Here is a 23,918-nt window from a genome sequence, read left to right on the forward strand (position 1 = left end):
AAAAGGATCAAACAAGCCAAGTACTGACATCCCTTCCTACCTTTTCTTGATCTGCCTAATTTCATAGGCTCCTTCCACACATGCAGAATAATGTCCTTTCAATCTACTTTCAATGCACTTTGCAGATTTTACTGTGCGAAACAGCAAAATCCACTTGCAAACAATTGTGAAAGTGGATTGAAAATGCATCATTCTGCATGTGTGGAAGGGGCCATAGTGTGTCATAGAACCAATACTGCTGTCAGATGGCCATCTAGCCTTTGCTTAAAAACTTCCAAAAAATTGAGCTTACCTTGCAAGGAAGCCTGTTCCACTGCTCTAATTGTCAGGAACAGTGACATAACTGTGTAAAATGGCATTCCCCCCCTTCAGCCCCCAGTTCCCCTTTCCTGCTCCCTCACTGCTCCCTCGCAAAACTCCACCATTACCACCCACAATGAAAAGATGCTCTTTGCTCATCTAGAGGGACTAATTGGCTAAGGGATTAAGAAAGTTCATCTCGGTCCCCACCATCATATACCAATTCTGTTTAGAGAAGGAGGCTGGTGTTGGCTGTGGCAATACCCGTGCTTTTCGGAGGGCTGTTTCAGTGGCTGTGTGGATTGTCAGGCTGCAGGAGGCAGCAGGGAGAAAGAGAGTGGAGTGCCCAGTTGCTGACAGGTGGTGTTCACTGAACCGAGAACAGGAAAAACAATCTTGTACATGGAATTTTACAGATGTGGTATCACTTCCAGGTTTTCCCTAGAAGTCATGTCATGCCATAGGTCTGAGAGCAATTTTTATTTTATTTTTCTCCCTCCATTGCTTTCCCCCATCACTGAGGAGTATTGCATCTTGTATGTTTTTAATTAGGTATTAGGTAAATTAGGTATTCTAATTTCTTTAAATACAAATATTTTAACAAAAAACCTGTTGGAACTCTAACTAAAACAATACACTATACAATAATTGTTTCCAAGTGAATTGTTCTGTATTCATTATACCAAAGGGTATGAAAGCAGCCATGTTTAAGATGTGTCTGGGCACATTATGGAAAAAGGTCAAATCTGTTTCTCCCTCCATGACATGGGCCTGATCTGAATCCAATGCGTGGGGCACTCCAGAATTGAGTTCCCACGAGGAACTCACAGTTGCCGTCCTGCTGCCATTCCCTATTGGGATCATGAGTTAAATGTAACATGCAGTTTGGGCCAGAGGCGTATCAGGGGAAATGGTGCCCAGGGACAACCCCTGCTCCAGGGGCCCCCGTGCCCCCCGCAAGGTGGGTTCCCTTGGCGGGGCAGAGGCCTCACGCGCTACGGGAGAGGCTGGGCATGCCAGCGCGATCCTCCCAATGGCTTGCCTGGCCTCTCCCACAGCGTGCAAGGCCTCTTCCCCGCCAGTGTACCCGGCCCCTTACGTGGGGCGTGCAAGGCCTTTCCCCCGCTGGCACCCCTGGCCTCTCTTGTGGTGGGCAAGACCTCTCTCCCACTGGACATGGGGACCTGGCCAGAGCCCAATGCCCCCCACCGCATGACTGAAAGGCGTGCGCCCGGGGACATGGGTACGCCACTGATTTGGTCCATATAGCTTGATCAGAAAGTAAAACTGTGTGAGAGCTATGTGATTTGCCTCTCTCATATTGCATTTACTTTTGCACAAATCATATATTGGTAGCTATCATAAATAGTCATTCAGATGTGTGTAAGGAAGATGATCTTTTAGGGCAAGGAAAAAAGGACAGTGTCAGATCAGAAGGCACTATTTATAGACAGATATAAAGGACCATTGTGATATAAACAAGGCCTACATTATTCTGTTTAGATTAATTTGCTACTTTTTAATGTGTTTTGTATTTTTCCTCTGTAAGTATCTCTTTACTACAATCATTGCTTGGGAATTAATCAAGTACAGGATTTACCAATATTGCAAAACAAGAATTGACTCCTTTAATTTTTTTAAGTACTGCATGATTGTAATCCAAAATGTTCATCTCTTGTTTTAGTTATGAAGTACCCAGCTCATTTCAAAGGTTAGAATAGACTACATGAATAAAAACTGAGCTTGCATTTGTGAACTTCAAAGTCCACGTGAAGGAAGTAGTTTTATTTTCCTCCAAGCCTTTAAGCAAAGGTGATCGCTCTTTCCCTTTATCTTTTTTTTGCAAAAATTACAATTGCTGTTTCTGCTCTCAGGCTAGAGCTTGCATTTGAATAGGCTAGAGCTTGCATTAAAGGATACACTTAGGAGAATAACTGCTCTTCATAGTTCAGTTTTAATGACTGCTGAAAGCGGATTAACCCATAGAGATGGTGTCTTACTGCATTACCCAGCAGTTTGCTTTCAGGTAGATTTACAGAGCAGTATAATTTGACAAGAGATAGTCAGTAACCAATATTACTTCATGTAAATGGATACAGGAGAAGTTAGGCCTGAAAAGGACAATCAGGAACTAGATAGCTATTTATTTTGAAATATGTATTGTCAAAAGCTTTCACAGCCGGAATCACTGGGGTGCTGTGTGGTTTCCGGGCTGTATGGCCATGTTCTAGTAGCACTTTCTCCTGATGTTTCGCCTGCATCTGTGGCTGGCTTCTTCAGAGGATCTGATGGTAGTAAAGCAAAATTTTGAAGGAGGAGGAGGAGAGGAGGACGACGACAAGAAGAAGAACAACAACAACCCTCCTCCAGTCCACTGGGACTTCTGTTCTCCAGTTCTCAAAGATGGTCCATAGATCCAATCCACTGAATTTGGTAACCTTTGAGAGCATAGCACAAAATGTACTGTCATAAAATTTAGCTTTCAATCTCCTCGGGATTGGGCTAGTCTTCGTTAAATGGGTTGAGGATTTTATCTGTACTTTTATAGAATACCTATACTTCCTTATTACTACATACTTAGTACTACACAACACTGCCTTCATATTAATGGATATATAAGGTAGACTTTATGTGAATGGCACTGAAAAAGAATATAGAGATGGGCTACTTCTGGTTTTGCAACCTTGCATGAACAGAAGTTTGCGCTGTTCACCAGAAGTTTTACAAAGTAGAACAGAACAAAGAAAAAAAGTATTTGAGAAATGAGTATAGCAATGATTTCAAAGATGGTGATATTTCCACAATTAGCAGTGCAATCCTGAACAGCGTGTAGCTATGGTTTGGATTCCATTGTACAACTCCTGCATGTGTTAGATCCAAAACCTGCAGGAACATTCCACATTTCACACTATTCCATGCAAGGGGGACAGTTAATTTGATTAAAAGCACTTCTGGAAAATGTACAGTGGCCAAAAGATGGACTAATAATAAACAAAAATAAATAGGTGTACAGATATAATAGAATTCTAAAGCAGAGTAGTTCAACCCACACAGCTCCTCAAGCATACAGTTAAAAACACTCTGAAAGCACAAATTGGATTTGATAGTCAAAGTCCATATTCTCCAACTTGGATCTCCTAGAAAGGTTTTTGTTTTCATTATTTGCATGCCTTTCTTCTTATTGATGCTGCAGTGAAAGATGAGAGAGGAGTCTCGGTGACCTCTTTTTAAAATTGTTTTTGTTACATGGAAAATCATAATATACAGTACAGCCTCAGTTTTATAATTATGGTTAGCAGCAGTGAGATCAAAGCCAAGTGATATATGTGGGCATGATTAAAAAGTAAGAAACAAACAAATATTTTTGCTCCTAAGCACTGCATCTTCAAAGAAAGGGAAAGTTTCACATCCTGTCATGTGAACCATCTCTTCTACTTATAATTTAAAAGTTTGAGGATAAGTGCAGGGTCATCAGGTCACACAAAAGGCCCATCAAAGCCACAATAATAATACAAAGAGGGTGACGATGGAATCACTTATCATAAAAGGGCGATACACACTCCGAGAAGGTGACATGTTACTGCCATTCTTTATCATCCCTACCTTCTCCATTTACTAGATGAGGGCTAGTCACAGCTTCTCGGAGCTCTCTCAGCCCCACCTACCTCACAGGGTGTTTGTTGTGAGGGGGGAAGGGCAAGGAGATTGTAAGCCCCTTTGAGTCTCCTACAGGAGAGAAAGGGGGGATATAAATCCAAACTCTTCTTCTTCTTCTACCTGCCATGCTATTGTTAATTCAGAATCTGGGGCCCTCGTCCTATTTAGACGCTGAACTGGTAATTTAGCACAGTGCACAAGGCTTTAGTGTGGACAGCAAAACTTATTTATTTATTTATATATTTATTTATATATTTATACCTCAAAGGGCTCAGGGCGGATTACAATCTCTGTATGTCCCAGGAACAAAATTCCTCAGAGCCTTTTTATCTATTCAAACTAATATGCTTCGTTTACTGTAGGAACTCCATTTCAAGATAGGATATAATAAATATATTTTTCTAAACTGCTAGGCACCCCAAGGGTTGGCTAAAGTGGCAGAGATGCCACTGTATTAAAAACAGGGTCCCTTGGTCAACCATAGGTTAGTCTGGCAACAGGAGGATTTTCAGTCTTCCCAATTTTCTTCTTTTCAAGCAATGGATATAGACATCATATAAGAACAGATGTGTATTGCAAACATATTCTACAATAAATACATCATGCCATTAAAGTGCAAATCCAATTGCTGTGGATTTGCACTGACAAGCCGGAACAGAGAACCATGAGCAAACCGCAACACGTGTTTATTTGCACTTTCGTCTATCTTCTTCAGTGCATGAATTCTCCCATATTTAAGATGCCAATCAAGGTTATGATGAAAAGCCTGAGCGGTATCCAGAACAATATGATAACATTCCAGCTTGCCAGTCTCTGCTTGGAAAGACAATTGTTTGGAGAGGATATCAGTCCTGTTCAATTTCCAATGCAATGTGGGTGATACATGCATAAACTGTGGAATGCAACATATCTATGGTCACTTATATGTTTGGACGTTGATATAGAGCCCCACTACAATTTCTCCATCAGGCATGTTGAACTTTATTGGGCAAGAACTTGACGCATTGTGAAAGGGACATAAAACCTATTAATATTATAATAATATTGTATACTACGTTAGAGGTGACCCCACAGGTTTCGTTCCCACTCCATAGCAATTGGATTTGCACTTTAATGGCATGATGTATTTATTGTAGGATATGTTTGCAATACACCTCTGTTCTTATATGATGTCTATATCCTTTGTAACATGTATATATGGATAGATTTTACAGGTTGTTATTCAAATGGATAAAATGTATGTCATTGCTATTACACTTTTGATAATGAGTTAAAAAGACATATACACTTTATATATTTGTTATATGGTGATTGATAGCATCTCAGCCCTAGTGTGAAATTGCTTCATTATGTTATCACTGTTATCTATGACAGCATCTCATCCACTATGAAATGGCCAAATGCAAACCTTTGTGTTTGCCCTAGTAGTATATTTCATTTGCCCCTTATGCAACTGTGTTCTCAGAAAGCTATCTAGAAGTTAGATTCCCACTCTGTAATTTCCTTGGGGTACCAAATATTAGCCAGTGTCCACTCTTTATTGCTTCCCATCTTCTGGTGGTGCTAAATATCCACCTTTGACTACTTGTCAGAATTTTAATTGTCCATAAGACTGGGTTCCATTCTTGTATTTGGCAGGGAGGATTCCTTGGGTGAAAGTTGGTTCTGAAAATTCCATTCCAACTGAACAGTTATCCCTTCCATATCGCAACTTTCCTCATCGGGGTTTTGATATATCACGAGTCAGCATAAGATATTAAATGGCAATTTTGGGGAGTTTTGTGTAAACTGAGGATGACATGTGAAGGTCAGCAGATGCAACAGAAAAAGTTTAGAAACTCACAAATGCCTAAAATTTATGTATAGAATTGCATAGCATCAATATATTTTATTTTTATACCATAAATATGCACAATATCTTAAAAAAAATTAAAACAAAAGAAAAAAATTCACATTCTCTGGGAGGGAGGACCAAAACATTTTTCATGGATTTCCAGATCGTGGAGTGCGCTGCTCCCCTAACCCAGCAATGTGGAAAGGATAACTGTAATTTACACCTTACCTATTTCCCCTCAGAACCAAAGGGGGATGCAACATATTTTTGATAGATAAATATGCCTATAAATATATGTATGCCATATTTTTAAAATTTTAGTATTTGTATATTATGCTACACTTCTTTCACACTTCATTTCTGTCTCCAGCTGTTTTAGTAAGTCTTTTAGTGTATTCTTTAATAGTTCACACACAATTATACTTCTGAAAAATTATCTACATGATTTTAGGGTGTACTACAGTGTTACCAACTCCAGTTTGGAAAATTCCTGGAGATTTGTGGGCACTGGCTGGGGAAAGAAGAATTTTGCAAGGGCAGGGAGCTCCGTAAGCAGCCCACCCAACAGAGCAGTCTTTTCCCCCAGAACTGGTCTCTGTAGCCTTAAAATTAAATGTAATCCCAGGGGAACCCCAGATGTCACGTGAACGTTGGCAGCACCGCCTTGCGGTTTGTGGGAGGCAAGACGTCAGGAAACCAACCATTTTTGGCCTTTCTTAAAATGGCTGATCACCCAGAAAGCTGGGATGTGTGCGAGAAGGTAAAATAAGCCCTCCACTCAACCCCCCTGCCCATGATTATTGCCAAAGATCAACTGTTCAAAAACCAAATTGCAAGTCTGGCGCCCTTTTCCGTTCATAGTTTAAAACCCTTTCTCGTGAACCGCTAAAAGGAACCTCGGAAAAGAAAAGGCGCTTGCCACAGAGCCTTCTGACCACCCAAAGAAGCTCGTACGCCGCATTACTTCTTGTTAAACTCCGACATCCTCTTCGATGAGAAAAATGCCACCCAGAGCGGAAAGCAGGCGGCGGGGCTGAAAGGCGGAACCAAACTTTTTATACTCATGGGCTCCTCCTCCCTTTCACGCCCTAGCCAGCGAAATACATTTTGCGCATGCGCCCGACATGAATGCCGACGACTGCGCGCAGACTGTACCATTCAAGGGGGGTCCGTTCAGCGTTTTCTCTGATTTGTCCTGTAGTTTCTCGTTTATTGACTCGTAGTTTCAACCGAGAAAAAGCCTCGTAAGATTTAACGTAGAGCTGAAGTGAAGCCGTTACTGAAGAATAATTATACAAAGCACAGACGGGCTTCTCCCTTTGTCTTCTCACCCGGCCGCTTTCTAGGGTTGCCGCTGGAGGAGGCGGGGGTGGGTCCTTCTTGCGCTGCCCCGGCGTCCCTGCTGCTTCTGCTTCGGGTGCCGCCGCCGCCACAAAGTCTCGCCGTTCCCGGCGCTTCCTTTTGTTTCTCGGCAGCTTAGATTAGCCCAAGCCGGCTCCGCGGCTTCATGGCGTACAGTCAGGGAGGCGGCAAGAAGAAAGTCTGTTACTACTATGACGGTAAGGGCACGACTGGGGGGGGGGGGGCGGGGGCGCAGAGCCTCCGTTTATATTTGAGGGAGGATAATGCAACCGGCTGGCCCTTTGCACCCCCGATTATCTGTTACAGCCGTGCGTGTCCGTTGCCCCCTCCCCTGTCCACGCGCGCCTCCTTTCTGGCGCACGCGTCGGCCACCGCCGGATCCATGCAGCCCCGCCCCTCTTCTCCCCCCCCCCTTCTCTCCTTGCTTCAGCTATTGTGTCTACAGTACCTGCATCTGAGAGGATGCCCACCTCGTTTTCCAGGGTTCCCCCTCTTCTCTCCCCCCCCCCATTTTGCATTGTTGCGTGGCTTTCCTCAGATTTTGCACCGATCCATTCAGATCTATCCGTTTGCAAATGTGGGAGGGGGACGGGTTTTTTTTTTAAACTGCATGCGGCATCGCAGCGAACTGTTCTCTATTTGACTGATTGAGATTCACGAGACAGTACTAAGGAGAAGTAATTCCCGTGGAGTTCCTTCGGACCTGAAGTGTAAATTGGATTGAGGCTCAAGACCACACACTGTGAACCCATAGAAACAACAAGGTTTGAATTTGGATCAAAGCCCGAAACTTTGGTCCACACTGTTGACTTTATTCCTGATCTTCAAAGCTAAATTGTCCAGGAAATGTTCTGTCTAATAGTGGGTTTTATTCCACATCTGTTAAAACTGGTTCTGCTTTGGAGATCAGGATGGCTAAAAAGCAGTGAAAAAATAAAATGTTCACCTCTTACTAAAGTTGTTTGTGACCGCCATTGAGTTCCTAAACTTTTATTAAACAAAAAAATGAACAGAGGGCCACAGAAATAGAACAGCATGGGCACTTGTCCTTTGATGCAAGACTATGCATTTATTGAACTGAAAATGAATCCAAAATATGCAATACCAGAGATGATGTTGCATCAATCATCAAATCTCAGCAAAGGGTCTTGTAGCATGTTAAAACTAGCAATTTTGTTATGACACACGCATGTGGAAAAGCCCTCACTTCAGCAGACATATAGCGTTATATTGAGTTATGTACATACAACCACATTCCAAAGTGAATCCAGAATACCCACTATTCCTTTGTGTAGGTATGTCACGTTGAATGTCACACATGATTGCAAAATCCCATCAAAAGAACAATAATGCAGACCACCCCTAACTCATGATGACTATAAACTCTACAAAAAGCCAGTTATTTTCTGTAGAAAGGTACCCAGTACTTGAGTTTAGGCTTGATCGTATCAAATCTGCATTTCTAACTCAACAGATTCACATGCAAGGCCTTCTTTGAAAGTTTGTGTCATAATTCCTTCTTAGTTGAACATGTAGCATGGTTCCTCACTGTTGAGGTGTTTCAAGTTTTAATTTGAATTTTGAATGTTAGGTTTTTGAATAGGATAGGTTTTTCAGGAGCTTTTTTCACAAATATAAGATGGGTGTCAGTAATTTGGATTTTTTCCCTAGTAAAAATATGTTCTCTGTAGTTCATCAGAATCTTACAAATTGAGGTATTTATTTCATTTATATGCCACCTTTCTCCCCACGTGGGCTCCAAGGTGGTGTACATTGTTCTCCTTCCTTCAATTTTATCTTCACAACAACTCTGTAAAGTGGATTAGTCTGTGACTGGCTGAAGGTCACCCAGCAAGATTCATGGCAGAATGGGGATTTGAATTTGGGTCTCCTAGAGCCTAGTCTGTTAACCATTACACCACACTAGCTGTGAAATTTAAAAAAATTAAATATTCTTTAAAAAACTATTAGCATTTAAATTTGATGTCAATCTTTTCCTTTGCACCTATGCACTGATTCTCCCACGCTCAATTTGTTGAGTTCTAACAAAGACAGTCAGTGTATTGTAGTTCTTAGTATGTCAGACTAAGATCTGGTAGACCTAGGTTTGAATCCCTGGAATCCTGCAGTCACTCACTCTTAGCCTAAGCTACCTCACGGTGCTTATAAGGATAAAATGGAGATGGAGCAAGGCTGTCAATCACTTTGGATCCTAACTGAGGGAAAGGTGGGCTACATTATAGGTCAAATAAAAATTAAACATGTAGAATTGGAGGATGCAGATTTTATAAATTAGCTAATATGGAAATTAAACTGTGATGTTGTCTGTGTGGCTGGTTTGTTCTGAGATCATAGCACACATCATAAAAGTTCATAAAGATGCTGTTTAAAGAATTAGAAACAAAAGCAAGTAAGCAAGTAGAATTTTATTAATTTTAATGTAGTGCAGTCCACTACTGGCAGTTTTTGCAGAGGCTGCAACACAGCCACACTGTCTCCAAAGAAGTTTGAGGAGGCATGGAGAAAAAAGCAAAAACACGGGAATCCCATCCCCAAAACTTGTGTTTTTTTCAATGGCTAAGTCTACTGTTTTCATGGTGTAAGTTGCTGGCAGGTATAGAGGCAGTTCCCAGGTTGAAAGCCCTGTGGAAGCCAACTAAGGTCAGCTCCACCTCCAGGAACACCCTTACCCATGCTGGCACAGGCTCCTGTAGTGTAGGAGTGCTGGTGCAGCGGCAGCTTCCATGCTCAGGGTTGTGGAGCCATGTGGTGCTCCACTACTGGCTCATTTGCCCTTTGCACCAGCTTAAAGGGCACACTGATATGAACACACACACACACACCCCGGTGAAATGTTTGTGGGCTGGCATGAGAAATGGCATCTCTTCTCTCACTACCAATTCATCCTAGAGTTTGAGATCAAGAGACATTGCAGATGATTTGTTCGGTTTAATTTTGTGTTGAATATTTCCAGTCCCTTATAAGTTTCAGATGATCACAGGCATTTTCGTAAAGGGGCAGCTAACATTCTTGACTCAATTCCTGGACAAATATAAAGATATTTTATAGAGTTCAGTAAAATGTCTTCAATACAAATGATAGAGTTCTACATATTTAAAATTTATTTATTAAGATTAAATGTCTTTCTTAAAGACCCAGGGCAATTTTCAACCTTGAATTAATATATGACATTATAGATACTTAAAAACCCACTCTCTAAAATATATATCTAATCTCCAATTGGTTACTTAAAACTAATTACTGCCATCAGACAACAGATAACTAAAACTCATTCTGCAACTAGATTGTTTAATTATGTGAACCCCAGCAAAAGGGTCAGCAAATAAGAGAAGGGGAAGGGGGAGAAAGTTGTTGTGAGAAAGGCACAAAAGGAGGATGAAGGGGAAGAGAGTGGGAAAGGGGAAGCAGGGAGGAGGGGGGCCATTTATGAACTACCATAGTTGCCTCAACCATAAGCCAGGTAATTAACTCTGTTTTACAGGCCCTGTGAAATTGCATTAAATGCCGCAGGACCCTGGTCTCTCCTGACAGAGTGTTCCATCAGGCAGAGCCAGGGCCGAAAAAGCCCTGGCCTTGGTCAAGGCAAATCAGACTTCCCTCATGTCAGGGATCACCAACAGATTTTTGTTTGCAAAATGTAGCTTGGAAGAGGTGGTCCTGTAGATACTCAGGTCCCGGTCCATTTAGGGCAGGGGTGGCCAACCTATGGTGCTCCAGATGTTCATGGACTATAATTCCCATCAGATCTGCCAATTGACCATGTGAGCAGGGGCTTGACCATGTGAGCAGGGGCTGGTGGGAATCGTAGTCCATGAGCATCTGGAGCACCATAGGTTGGCCACCCCTGATTTAGTGCTTTGAAGGCTAGCATCAAAACCTTGAACCTGATATGGCACTCTACATGGAGCCAATGCAGTTGACGTAGCGCTGGTTGAATATGTGCAAGCCGCGGGGTCCCGTGCTGCTGCAGTTTGGAAAAGCTGGAGTTTCCAGATCCAGTCCAGATTGCAGTAATCTAATTGAGAGGTGATTACTGCATCTAGGTCAGCCTGAGACTGGTAAGGTACCTGCTGTTTTGCATAATATAGATGATAAACAGCCATGTGAACATGTGTTACCTGGGCCTCCAGCAATAAGGAGGTATCCAGGTACCCCCCTAGACTCTTCATGGTTTGTGTGATGTAAAGCTGCCACCTCTTGACAAAGCTGAGCTCTGTCAAGAGGTGGCAGCTGACAAACCTACCTTGTCCCCTGCCGCGCCAGCTAAAGAACCTCTGTTTTCATTGGATTCAGTTTCAATTGGTTTTCTTTTCAACCAATCCACAGTAGCCCCCAAACAACTGGCCAGAGTATCTGGGGTGAGTCCAGATGGCCATCCATTAACAGATATAGTTAGGTATCATCTGCATGTTGATGATACCCTAACCCAAACATCTGGGTTAAAACAGCAAGAGGGTGCATATAGATGTTAAATGACATTGGAAAGAGGATTGCTCCCTGAGGGACTCCACACACCATTGGTTGGCAGGTGGAGATCTTCTCTCCAATTGCAACTCTCTGTCTCTGATCTTGGAGAAAGAAGCGTAGCCATTGCAACTACTCTTTCAACTTTCCTAGAAAAGATACATGGGATACTGTATCTAACATTTATCTGGGATACTGTATTTAACATGTATTTGGGATACTGTATCTAACATGTATCTAACAATGGTTTCTTAAGAAGCAGTCTCACCACTACATCTTAATCCCTCCAGGAAATGTATTCTGAATACTTCAGGTGGGAAACATTAACAGGCATCATTAAATATTGTTTTTCCGTGAACAACAGAAATTGAATCCTTTTCTGAAGATATGGCAACTGTCACATCAGGCTGGTTTTAGGGAAGTGTTATTGTGAGTGCTTGTTAGAAGAGCCCTGCGGGGATTGGGCAGCATATACATCCAATAAATAAATAAATTTAGGCACTGATTGTGTTTCAGGTTAGTGAAAATAGCTTTAATGCTAAGGGTTTAGTAAGTTGCTTGTGTTACTAGGTAGATTTAAGGGACTGTGCTAGATCAATCCTGTGAGCTGCTGTGCTGAAGCATCAACCCATAGGATTGAACATCCAAAGTCTTTGCAACAAAGAAGTCCATCCCCTTTTGTTGAAATTGTTCATCTCCCCTGTAGTAAATCAGCAGCTATTTGTACTGCTTTGCTGGCAGTCCCAGTTGTGGAGTATAACTGCCCGACAATTGCATTGTTGGTGTTTTCTTGGCAGAAAGGTGGCCTCTTGCTTAGCATGTAAAAAGCTACTCAAAGTTCAGGGATGAATGATAATGTGACAGGAGTATATAATCTGTGGGCTGTCCTCTGTTTTGGATATCTCAAGCACCAGCTTATCTAACAAACTAAAATGAATTACTGCGTTCGCTATAACATTTGTTGTTTCAATTTTCAACGTTTCCCAATTTCCCAATTTTCTTGGGAAATTGTTTTCAAGTAAATATGCTAAGTAGCATCACAGCCAATGATCAAATATGTTAGCACTGTAAGAATGACAAAATGCAGATAGGATAATTATGTTTGAGGAAATGAGAAAAGGCATTCTCACATAGCATTTTGCATTCCGTATACTCTGCCTGAGTAGATTTCGGGATAGTGAGCTGTAGTTTTCATGCCAAAGGTGGACAGCATAGTGGATTATTTATGCTACAAAAATGGAATATTGTGTTTGTGTTATCCAAAACCCCAAAATCCTGCCAACAGAGTCTGGATGGCCGTTATGGCCTCTTCCCTTGCTGTTCACTTGTCTTTGTTGAGCTTTTACAGGGAAAAAGGAGGAATTATTATTTGCCTCTTGAGGCGGGTAGGCAGGAAGACTCGCTGCAAAAACAACACAAACACCATATGTTTTTATGGTAGAAGTTGCCAGCCACAGCTTATTTAATTGATACCAACAGGAAGTAGGAGCAAAGGCACCATGTGGGAATAGATCCAGGCCAGAGTAGCAGGCCTGCCGACCCCATACCATCAGCCCCACATGCTTGCTTGAGGGGACTCAGCTGGGGTGGCAAGTGCCTGCTTGCATGGTGCTTCCCTTGCTACCAGGAGGTGTAGGCTGTCTGCCTGCCCACACCTGTGTCTGTAACTTAGTGGCCTACCCCACCCCAAAGCCCCTTATGGGGGCCCCAGATCATGGCACCACCTCCTCCCAAATGGATCCCTTCCCATGCCCAAATCACCAAGCTGTGACAAAATGAAATCACAGAAAAACATGAACTTTGCTTACAATGCATTAAAAGAAGAAAGAGGGAGAACGGGTAGGATAGCACGTGATGGACTTCTAAAGATGCCTGCGAGCTTCACAGGCCAGCCATTTAAAACCATACCAGCCTGGCCTCATCTCTCAGCAGCCACAGGGATCCGAACAGGCCCATTCATCAGTTTGCCTGGACAGCAGCATGTGGCTGGCTTAGGCCCCCCCCCCCCCCCCCGCCTTCCCTGAGCAGCAACCTGCAGCTGCAGGCAATTCTGTGTTGCTTTTGAACTAAGACTTGGCTGTTGAGGGAAAGCGGGCATTGTTAGATTCTCACTATATAATTAGAAGCCTGAATCAAGACAGTATTTATACTCTATAAAATATATGTATAGATGTTATGTAGTATAAGAATTGCAAGTCCATTTAATATCTGCATGCTTGTTGATTTGGAAGATTGTTCAAGAGGAAAAATGAGATTGCAGTTGTGTTAATTTTACCATCCAGTAATGGGATGGCCCAATTGCCTGAGAATGTACAGTTTTTATAGGATCATTAGAGCAAAAGTCCCACTTTTTTTCCTTTGGGGACCCAAAGAGGTTTACATTATTTTCCTCTTCCATTTTATTCTCGTAGAAACCCTGTGAGGTTGGTAAGTCTAAGAATGGGTGACAGGCCAATAAGCTTTCATTTCAGAATAGGGACTCAAACCTGGTCTACCAGATCCTAGTCCAATGCTCTAAGCCCTACACTATTTTTATTGCACTTAGAAGTCAGCAACTACAGTTTAATAAATCAAGACTTAACTCTCCTGACTCAGATGTTATTATGTTATTTTAAACTGTCGGTATATACATTTTATTGGTAAAGGTTTGTGCTGTCCCAGCTATCCCAGTGTGATGTAGGAAGAGTACAAGGTAGGAGCTGGATTTTAGTTTTGACTTTGTGCAATACTTCAGAAATTTAGAGTGCCTCCTGAGGTGCTTGGCAGATTAGAATTAGATGGGATTCTGTTATGATGGGGGGGGGGGGGTTATCCCTAAACAAAGCCAGCCTTAACCAATTATTGCACTTTGACTTTTCTTTCCTTTTTAGGCGATATAGGGAACTATTATTATGGACAAGGACACCCAATGAAGCCTCACAGGATTCGTATGACACATAATTTATTGCTAAATTATGGTTTATACAGGAAAATGGAAATTTATGTGAGTATTCCCTGCTGTTTCATCATTTAAAAATTGAAGTACCATTGGGTAAATCGTTTAAAAATGGTGACGGACCATTGGGTAAATATATTTTACACATGTTAGTTTTGAGAAATTTTCTTCTAGTCTTAAATTTTAGGTCAACACGTCATGGTATTACCTACAGTAAAGGGAGCAATAATTAACCCAAGCAAACATAGTCATGCATTGTGGGGCTAGTTGTATCACTTTTTATATTATTTATAGAGATCCAATTAGCTGGATTCAGCACGAGGAACCTGCGGGGACTAAGCAAAGATCACCAATCTTTTTGGATTTCTCCTTCCCACAACAGCTATGTCTAGTCACGTTTCCTGGGGTCACAGGAGCCATGTGTAGTAGTAACCACACTGGTCAAGAGCCTGCAATGGGAAGAGGAAAGGGGGCACCTATCCGCTCTCTTTTCTCATAAGAATTATGCTTCTACTGGAGGCAGACGAAGGGGCTTTCACCTTCTTCCTCCTCCCTAGGGCTGATGTTCCTTGTGATCCACATACCCCTGCAGCATAACCTTTCCCAGTGTTAGAAAGGGCTGCTACAGGGAGGGAAAAGCCAGGCAGATTGGCTGCTGCCAAAACCTTCTGTTGATAAATCACAGGATTCAACCCCCAAAATTATTAGTCTTCTAGATCCTGTATCCATTGGTCAAATAAAGTGGGGCCTCCATGAAATATTCTTGAATATCAAGGGTCTTAAAAATTAAATGATTCTTGCCTAGTGCTCTGATTTTTGCTCCCTTTCTTTGGACAGATGTGAATGTTACTGAACATAAGAACTGAATTTAGTGGTATGCTTTAGACAAAAGTCTGCACCACAGCATGTCGGTGTGGGCCGTGTCACATCTTATTCCCTCCCACCTGGATTGGGCTGTTCGTTTACTTATTTCCCATGATCTGCATATTCCTCTTCACCGTCCCCATTGAATAGTTCTTGTGCGGGATGTTTTTCTCATTAAGTAATTTAGCAAGATTTGGAGGCCCCACCCATTAAGGTGTTAACCAGCTTAGCATAAGTAGTGAATGGTCTGTGTTTTTCTTAATTTGGTATCTAAATAATTAATTTGCCATACATTTTTTTTGATCCAGCCCAACATTTCTGCTTGCCAAGCACAGTCATCCCCCTCCCCTCAACCAAAAATATCCTTCCAAATGTTGCTCCTGACTCAGAGACAGTAGGAAGGGGGAGGCAAGAAGGATTTATCCTGTAGAAACGTTTGGCTGGATCCAGGTCTGTGGATGACAATATTGGATTTAGTTCTTACCTGATTTAGGCCTTTTCTGCACAAGGGAATTGACAAGGGACTTCTAGGTGGTGCTTTATTATAGCAGTCCCGTGTCGATTTCCTCCTGCAGAAGCAACTTCCTTTGCCACCTTCACTTATTCCTAACTGTGGACATATTGTATCTTCACCTTAATGTGACATAACTCATTTAGGATGAAATTTGAAAAAGCAGATACAATTGATCTGACATGTTTCTGTGCCTTTATGTTACATTGCTAATGTGACACAATTCTTTTTTTAAAAAAATCCTGCGAGGGCTCTTTCAAACACTGTCCCTTTTGAAAATGGAGGGGGAGGAGAAAATGGCTGAAGGAGGAAGGTTCTGCATCACGGATTACATCGCACCCCCACTAGAATCATATTGGAAAAGATCCCAAGGGCCATCAAATCCAACCCCCTGCAATGCAGGAACACATAATTAAAGCACTCCTGATAGATGACCATCCAGCCTCTCTTTAAAAAACCTCCAAAGTAGGAGACTCCACCACACTGAGACATTCTACTGTCAAACAGCCCTTACTGTCAGGAAGTTTTTCCTGATGTTTAGGCGGAATCTCTTTTCCTTCACCTTGAACCCATTACTCCTGGTCCTAGTCTCTGGAGCAGCAGAAAACAAGCTTGCTCCCTCACCAACATGACATCCCTTCAAATATCTAAACATGGTTATCATGTCACCTCTTAACCGTCTCTTCACCAAACTAAACATACCCAGCTCCCTAAGTCTCTCCTCGTAAGGCATGGATTCCAGACCCTCCTCTGGACCCTTTCCAGCTTGTCAATATCCTTCTTGAATTCCAGGTGAAGTCTAACCAATGCAGAATAGATAGGTACAATTATATCCCTCAGTCTAGACACTATACTCCTATTTATACAGCCCAGAATCGCATTGGCTTTCTTGGCCACCATATAACACTGCTGACTCATGTTCAGTTTGTGGTCTACTAAGACTCCCAGATCCCTTTCGCATATAGTGTTGTCAAACCAGGTGACACCCATCCTGTATCTGTGCATTTCATTTTTTCTGCCTAAGTGCAGTATGTTGCATTTCTCCCTGTTGACATTCATTTTGTTTGTTTTGCCCAGCTCTCTAATCTGTCCAAGTTATTTTGAATTCTGACTCTGCCCTCTGGGATATTAGCCACCCCTCCTATTTTTGTGTCATCTGCAAATTTGATTAGCATGCTCTCTATTCCATCATCCAAGTCGTTGAGAAAAATATTGATTAGCACTGGACCCAGGACAGAACCCTGTGGCACCCCACTAGTCACTTCTTTCCAGGATGAAGATCAGCCATTGATGAGCACCCTTTGAGTTCGGTCAGTCAACCAATTAGAAATCTATCTAATAGTAGCATTGTCAAGTCCACATTTCACTAGCTTAGTTGAAAGAATATTATGGGGCACCTTGTCAAAAGCTTTATTAAATCAAGGTATGTTACTTCCACAGCATCTATAGCATTTCCTTCATTAGGAACAATATGTTTTCAGCAGTAGCATGTCGAATAAATGCAACTGAAGAAATGAAAGTGAAAAACAACAGGGGAAATGAAAGTGTACAGAATAATTTCACAGAAAAGTTTCCAAGACATAAGGCTTGACCACTGGGAAAATCTGTGGTTAACTGTTCATATGGAATAGCCTTAGATGTTTTCACAACCTTGTAGTAACTAAAAACCATGCAACATCTACTTGAGAGTTTGAAAGAAACAAAGTTGAAATATTTTAGTAACTGTTAATGTGATGTGTGATCAGTTCTGTTTAAATTAGGAATCTTTGCAGTATTGTTACAACTTTTTCTTTCTTGGACCAATTTTGTTCATTAGCGGCCCCATAAAGCTACAGCAGAAGAAATGACCAAATACCACAGCGATGAATACATTAAATTTCTTCGTTCAATAAGACCTGACAACATGTCTGAATATAGCAAACAGATGCAAAGATGTAAGTTTGTATCGTGAACTAAATAAAACCACTTAGAAGTCTGTTTCTCTCACAAAACATAGATTATGTTGTAATCTGGTAAACAGAGAGCATCTAGGTATTTATCACCTGTCATTTCTTTATTCTGGAGCTTGATTTGTAAAGGTAGAAACATAAAAATCACACGCTTTTGCCTTTGGATTGTTATTGTTCAGTTCTAGTTGACTTCTTGTCTTCAGACACCCTCTAGGCACTTATCCTTCCTGCTCTGAGTAGCATCCTCTTTCCCCCTCCCTTTCACTATTTAAAAGAAGAAGAAGAAGAGTTTGGATTTATATCCCCCCTTTCTCTCCTGTAGGAGACTCAAAGGAGCTTACAATCTCCTTGCCCTTCCCCCCTCACAACAAACACCCTGTGAGGTGGGTGGGGCCGAGAGACCTCCGAAAAGCTGTGACTAGCCCAAGGTCATCCAGCTGGCGTGTGTTGGAGCGCACAGGCTAATCTGAATTCCCCAGCTAAGCCTCCACAGCTCAAGCGGCAAACCCAGTTCCTCCAGATTAGAATGCACATGCTCTTAACCTCCTACGCCACTGCTGCTCCTTTATTCTAAAGAAGAAGAAGAGTTTGGATTTATACCCCACCTTTTTCTCCTGTAAGGAGACTCAAGGTGGCTTACAAGCTTCTTTCCCTTCCTCTCCCCACAACAGACCTTGTGAGGTAGGTGGGACAGAGAGTTCCAAAGAACTGTGACTAGCCCAAGGTCACCCATTAGGAATGTAGGAGTGTGGAAACGCATCTGGTTCACCAGATAAGCCTGCCACTCAGGTGGAGGAGTGGGGAATCAAACTTGGTTCTCCAGATTAGAATCCACCTGCTCTTAACCACTACATCATGGTGGCTCTCATTAATTAATTAGCACTAATTGTGGCACAATATTATGTCTGTACTAGTGTAATTGTGATTAACTGCAGTCATAAATTCTCTCCAGCTCTTAAACTAAATGTTGAAACTAGAAACTGCTTTTTGCCTTCCATTTAAAGGAGAACTGATTAAGTTTTACTTGTTTAATTCTAAGAGAGAGGAAGGAGTGCACAACTGCAGCTTTGGCAGTTAGCAATATTATGTGTGATTTGGCTTAGCTTCACATGTGAATTGACAAAGTGGACCTGGAGATTGGTTTGCTGCAGTTTAGAATAGCTGGATACCAGACAACTGCACTATTAATGTTATTAGTAAACTTAAACTAGAATGTTAAATTACAACGTAAACTGGTATTAGACTTCCAGAACATTTGGTGAATCCAACAATTGTGGTGTTAATGAAATGTTCTACATTAATTAAAAGAAATTAGGGTATAAGAATTGGCAGTTGCATATTCTGCAACAGTGGGGGTCAGCCATCCAGGCTGGTTATGTCGTGCCTCCAGTTGTTCAGGCAGGGCTATGTAAATTTGAGGCGTATTTTCCTGGACTGAAGGGAGCTGTCCCTATCTTATCAGAATAGCCCTGCTGTTCAGACAGAACTCTAGTTACACCTTTTCAGCTATACAGTCTTTAACTGATAGTACTCATCTAGGATGATCCATGAAGAAATCTGCTTCTTCAGCCTCTTTGAGCTCCATATCTGGAACAAAAAAGGAGAACGTCAGGGAAACCTGGATAAACAGGATCAGAGAGAAGATCCCTTGGAGGGATCCCTTGGACCATCCACTTTAATGGGGGTAGGACTACTAGACATCCAGCTGACTCCCGTGGTCACCCAGGGACTCTGGGGCTGGTACCAAGCTCTTTTGACCCCACAGACCCATGCAGCACGGGCTTGCTTCAGAAGGATGCAGCAAATACAACTATTCTTGCTAGGGTTGCAGTGGCTTTTCCAGCACCCAACTATCTCTACCTCCATCTATGTCGGGCTTGTCTTCTGCAGTGAGGGCACAGATGTCATCTAACACATACACACACACACACCCGGTTGTTCGGCCATGCATATGGGTACTTCTCCTCAGCCAATAAGAACAGGCAATTAGGTGGTGGCCCTCTTTCCTTCCACTTCTTTTCCTGCCCAACCTCTTGCCTGGGCTCTTTCAAACACCCCAACCACTACAATTCGGGAGAGGGAGTGGGGGAATACCAAAGGTGGCTTTTCCAGCAAGGACCTAGCTCACTCGGCACCCAAACATCAGACAAAAGACTGGCCATTTGGCATTTAGAGGAAGAACATGGCACCTGTTCAGATGAAGAGCCCACAGTTTTCACTCGTATAGGAAAATACGTTAGGAGCACCAGTCCCCACCATTCAGAATCAGAAGAAGGGGAGGAGGGAACCTAACCACAGTCCTCTCCACTCGGGTGCAGATCAGCACCAGGACATTTCTCAGCTTAGCGGCATAGTAATTTTCCACAGAAGTAGAGTATGCAGCCTTCATTGTCTCTGCAGCTACAACCTCAGACCAGGAAGAGTGGGAGTGGCCAGGGGAGGAGAAAGGTCCAAGGAAACTAGTCTGTGTGCCTCTTTCAAGTTGAATATTTTGCAAGGCTCTTCAAAAATGCAATAAGAAAGGGGAACAAACAAGCATGGTATCCAGCTCCTAATCCTTGAAACTGGAAGCCAGGGCTTTCCCTCAGCCATCGCATCCCATAGTGGGCTGCCCCATGCCAGAAGAATTTGATAAGTTCATCAAATCCGAATGAGCCATCCCAGGATATCCCTCTTTCTTTAGGATTCCATTAAAGAAATTTTACTTTCTAGCAAGCAAGGCCATGGAGAACTTAAAAATTCCATTGTTCAATGCACCTGTCATGGGGCTTCACTTGGGTGCAATTCTCTCCAAGGATGGAGAGAATGTTCTGAAAGACCAGCTAGAGAAGAGGAATGAAACAGAGTGCATGAGACAAGTGCCAAGATAATTAAAACTTTAGTGGAGCTTTCAAATTTTGGCAGAGCAACTGCTGTGCGGACAGACAACCTGTTAATTGATCCAGATGTAGATCCCACTACGCTTTGGAAATCACTCCTAAAGATACAACAGGAAGCACGATTTGTTGCAGATGCCTCTTTGGACAATATTCAACTCTGTGCTCACTGTCAGGCAGAGAATGTCTTTGTTTGATGCAATCTCTGGATAAAAAACTGGAAGGTTGACTCCCTGACGAAGCCAACCTGTCCACAGAGAAGTTTGAGAGCAAGCTGCTCTTTGGCGAGGCTGCATTGGAGAAGGTACTTACTGAGACAAAGGTGAAGAAGAACGGCACACTGTCTTCCTCCTACCTATCATCAAAGGACAGAGAGGGCAAAGGCAAAGGTCATTCATCCTTTTGTCCTTCCCAAGCCTTCAGCTTGAGATCAGAATGACAGATCTTCCAGAAACTACTCCTTTAGAGGCAGAAACTGGGGAAAGTCCTTTACATAGAAGAAGCTGGACAGAAATAACAAGTCCACTTCTGCTTGACTACCTGATCAGAAAACTGTTTCAGGCAAATGGATATTGGGCATTGTAAGAAAGGGGTACGAAATAGTTTTCCGCACACACCTTCACATGTGCCAAAGATACCCAGCACCAAAGACTCCACAGAAACCAGCAATTCTCCCAGAAGCTGTTCAACATCTAGTCGACATTGAGGTAGTAGAATTAGTGCCAACAAATTTACTTAGCCGTGTCTGAACCATTGGAGGTGTGACCTAACCAGCCTGGATGACTTCATCCCACTGATGAGAAGATGCCTTCATGGTAAGGTCAATGTGTTTGCTGAAACATCTCACACTATAGTTTGATATACAGTGCTATTGTAAATTATGCAGATGTTCAGCTAGAAGTAGCTCGTTACTTCAAATACATTATGCTTATAGAACTCTGAACTTTTTTTGCCAGATTTCATAGTTGTAGTAAATGAAATGTACAATTTAGTCAATATTGACTGAATTGAAGGTTTTTTTAAAAAAATGAATGTACGCTTTTAAACAGCAACACTTAAATACTAATGAAACTTATTTTATATAGTTAATGTTGGAGAAGACTGTCCTGTATTTGATGGATTGTTTGAATTCTGCCAGTTGTCCACAGGAGGCTCTGTGGGTATGTATATCCTACTCAGGATTATTTGTTAACTTATTAACTTTTAAAGGGCTATCAAACAGAGTACATATTTTTGATCATTGCATTCTAGATCTTCTACATGAAGCTATCTTAGCATTTAACTAAGAAGGAGGATTTAGAAATGGGACATTTTGTTTCAACTGAGTCAGACAGATGCATCTGAATGTGATGGTTGTAATCTTATAGTATTATTAGGTGTGTCGGGGTGGGGGGGAGGGATGATTTTAATGGTTAGCCACCCTGAGCCTGGGTCCTGTTCTGAGAAAGTGTGGGATATCAAATGTAATAAGCAGCTGAAGGGGTGGCCACTGGAGCTCTGCTGGTGTGGGTTGGGCCTTCTGACTGACTTTCAGGGAGACAAAGGAGAGCTTTAGGCCCTGCAAAAAAGCCACTGCCAACCCTGGGAGCCAGGAGGGGAGTGCTGATGGGGATAGATGCACAGCATCCTTTCTATTGGCCTGACGACTTACTAGAAATGTGTTTGAGAGCAAAAAACATGACTAGTCAATGGCTCATAGACATTGAGTTGCAGGATGAGATGGCCCTTCCCCCAAGCCCATACAAATTATTGAAGAGTTAGGAGGGATTTTCCTTTGCCCCTTGGATAACATCTATTGCTTTCTCTAGATTTCCATGGGCCTTCTCAAGAATATGTTCTAATTTCTTTCCATTAGCTCTGCATAGAGGGAGATTTCAGCATTTATCTTTAGAGGCCTGATTTTGCCCTTGTAATTCAGAAACAATTGAAACAATTATTCACATTTTATTACACTGTGAATTTTATCCAGATATTAGAAAACATTTTATTTTGCCATTGCTGACTAGAGTTTTTAGACATTCAGATGAATTTAAGGTCAGTCTTTTACTTGAGGATAGGAATAATATTATTTCTTGTGCAGTAGCTAAGTTTTGTTATAGAGCCAGTGTTGCTGAATGTGTATTGATTACCTTTTAGTTTTCTTTGTTTGATCGGCTGGTCAAATGACTATAAGTAAACAGACAAGACAAGGCATATAACATTGAAGTCATAAAATAATTATAACATTGTTTTTATAGCTTTATTGATAGGGAGGGAGTGTGAATAAAATAGATTTCACTGAAAGAACAGGTGAAATATTTGTTGAAATTTAGAAATTTGTTGTGTTTCATGCCATGTTTTGCCCAACTTCTAAAGACTAAAAAGTCGTCATTTAAAATCCAGAGTTGAAGTTTGTTATGATAAAACAGTTGTTCTTGTTTACGATAGACATCAGTGTTGCCTTCCTTCATCTTTACCAGAGATTTTAACACTGTGTTTTTATCCACAATGGTTCTTCAGCTGGAGCAGTAAAACTGAACCGGCAGCAAACAGACATGGCTGTTAATTGGGCTGGAGGACTTCATCATGCTAAGAAGTCAGAGGCATCTGGTTTTTGTTACGTCAATGATATTGTGCTTGCCATTCTTGAATTGCTGAAGTAAGTTCATTTTGAAACTACAAATTCAAGGTGTCTCGTAGAAACATGGAAAAGGTGGGCCATTGTCTTCAGTTAAATGTTATATTTCTTGACACTCGCATCTCACATACAGCTTAACCATTCATTGTAGATTTTCATCGTGTCAAATGAATTCTGGCATGTAAATCATAAAACCATCTTAGTTCTACAACTGTTTAATAAACATGTCAAAGTAAATGTAAGTATATTCCAAGGTTTCTTTAAAAAGTGATAGCATTGATTAAAAATCACTTTGAAGGAACCTGTGAAGTTTAAGTTCAGCTGAACCCTAAAGCAATACCCTGTTTTTACTGTACACTAATAGTTTATCAACTCATGGGAGGTCCTGGAATTCAGTAGTTGCCATGGATGTCTCTGTCCCAAAGACTGAGAGATCCATTATTTTCTATCTCTGTTGACGGGTAGACTTGCTAGCTGTAAATTGTAAACTGGTCCTTCACTGCCACTCTTTTAAAATCCTTTCTTTAC

General features: G+C 41.8%; 1 protein-coding gene across 1 annotated transcript in view; it reads left to right on the forward strand.

The window, feature by feature from the left end:
• The first annotated feature begins 6,918 nt into the window (after nucleotides 1–6,918).
• The window catches only part of HDAC2 (histone deacetylase 2), a 40,927-nt gene continuing 23,927 nt past the window's right edge, over nucleotides 6,919–23,918 (forward strand). The window contains exons 1-5 of the mRNA XM_048492508.1: nucleotides 6,919–7,350; nucleotides 14,509–14,621; nucleotides 17,765–17,882; nucleotides 21,859–21,933; nucleotides 23,273–23,411. Coding sequence (XP_048348465.1) covers nucleotides 7,299–7,350; nucleotides 14,509–14,621; nucleotides 17,765–17,882; nucleotides 21,859–21,933; nucleotides 23,273–23,411 — 497 coding nt within the window. The 5' untranslated portion in view covers nucleotides 6,919–7,298. The remainder of the gene's footprint in view (nucleotides 7,351–14,508; nucleotides 14,622–17,764; nucleotides 17,883–21,858; nucleotides 21,934–23,272; nucleotides 23,412–23,918) is intronic.

Source organism: Sphaerodactylus townsendi, linkage group LG01 (genome assembly GCF_021028975.2).
Source record: "Sphaerodactylus townsendi isolate TG3544 linkage group LG01, MPM_Stown_v2.3, whole genome shotgun sequence".
Classification (NCBI taxonomy): domain Eukaryota; kingdom Metazoa; phylum Chordata; class Lepidosauria; order Squamata; family Sphaerodactylidae; genus Sphaerodactylus; species Sphaerodactylus townsendi.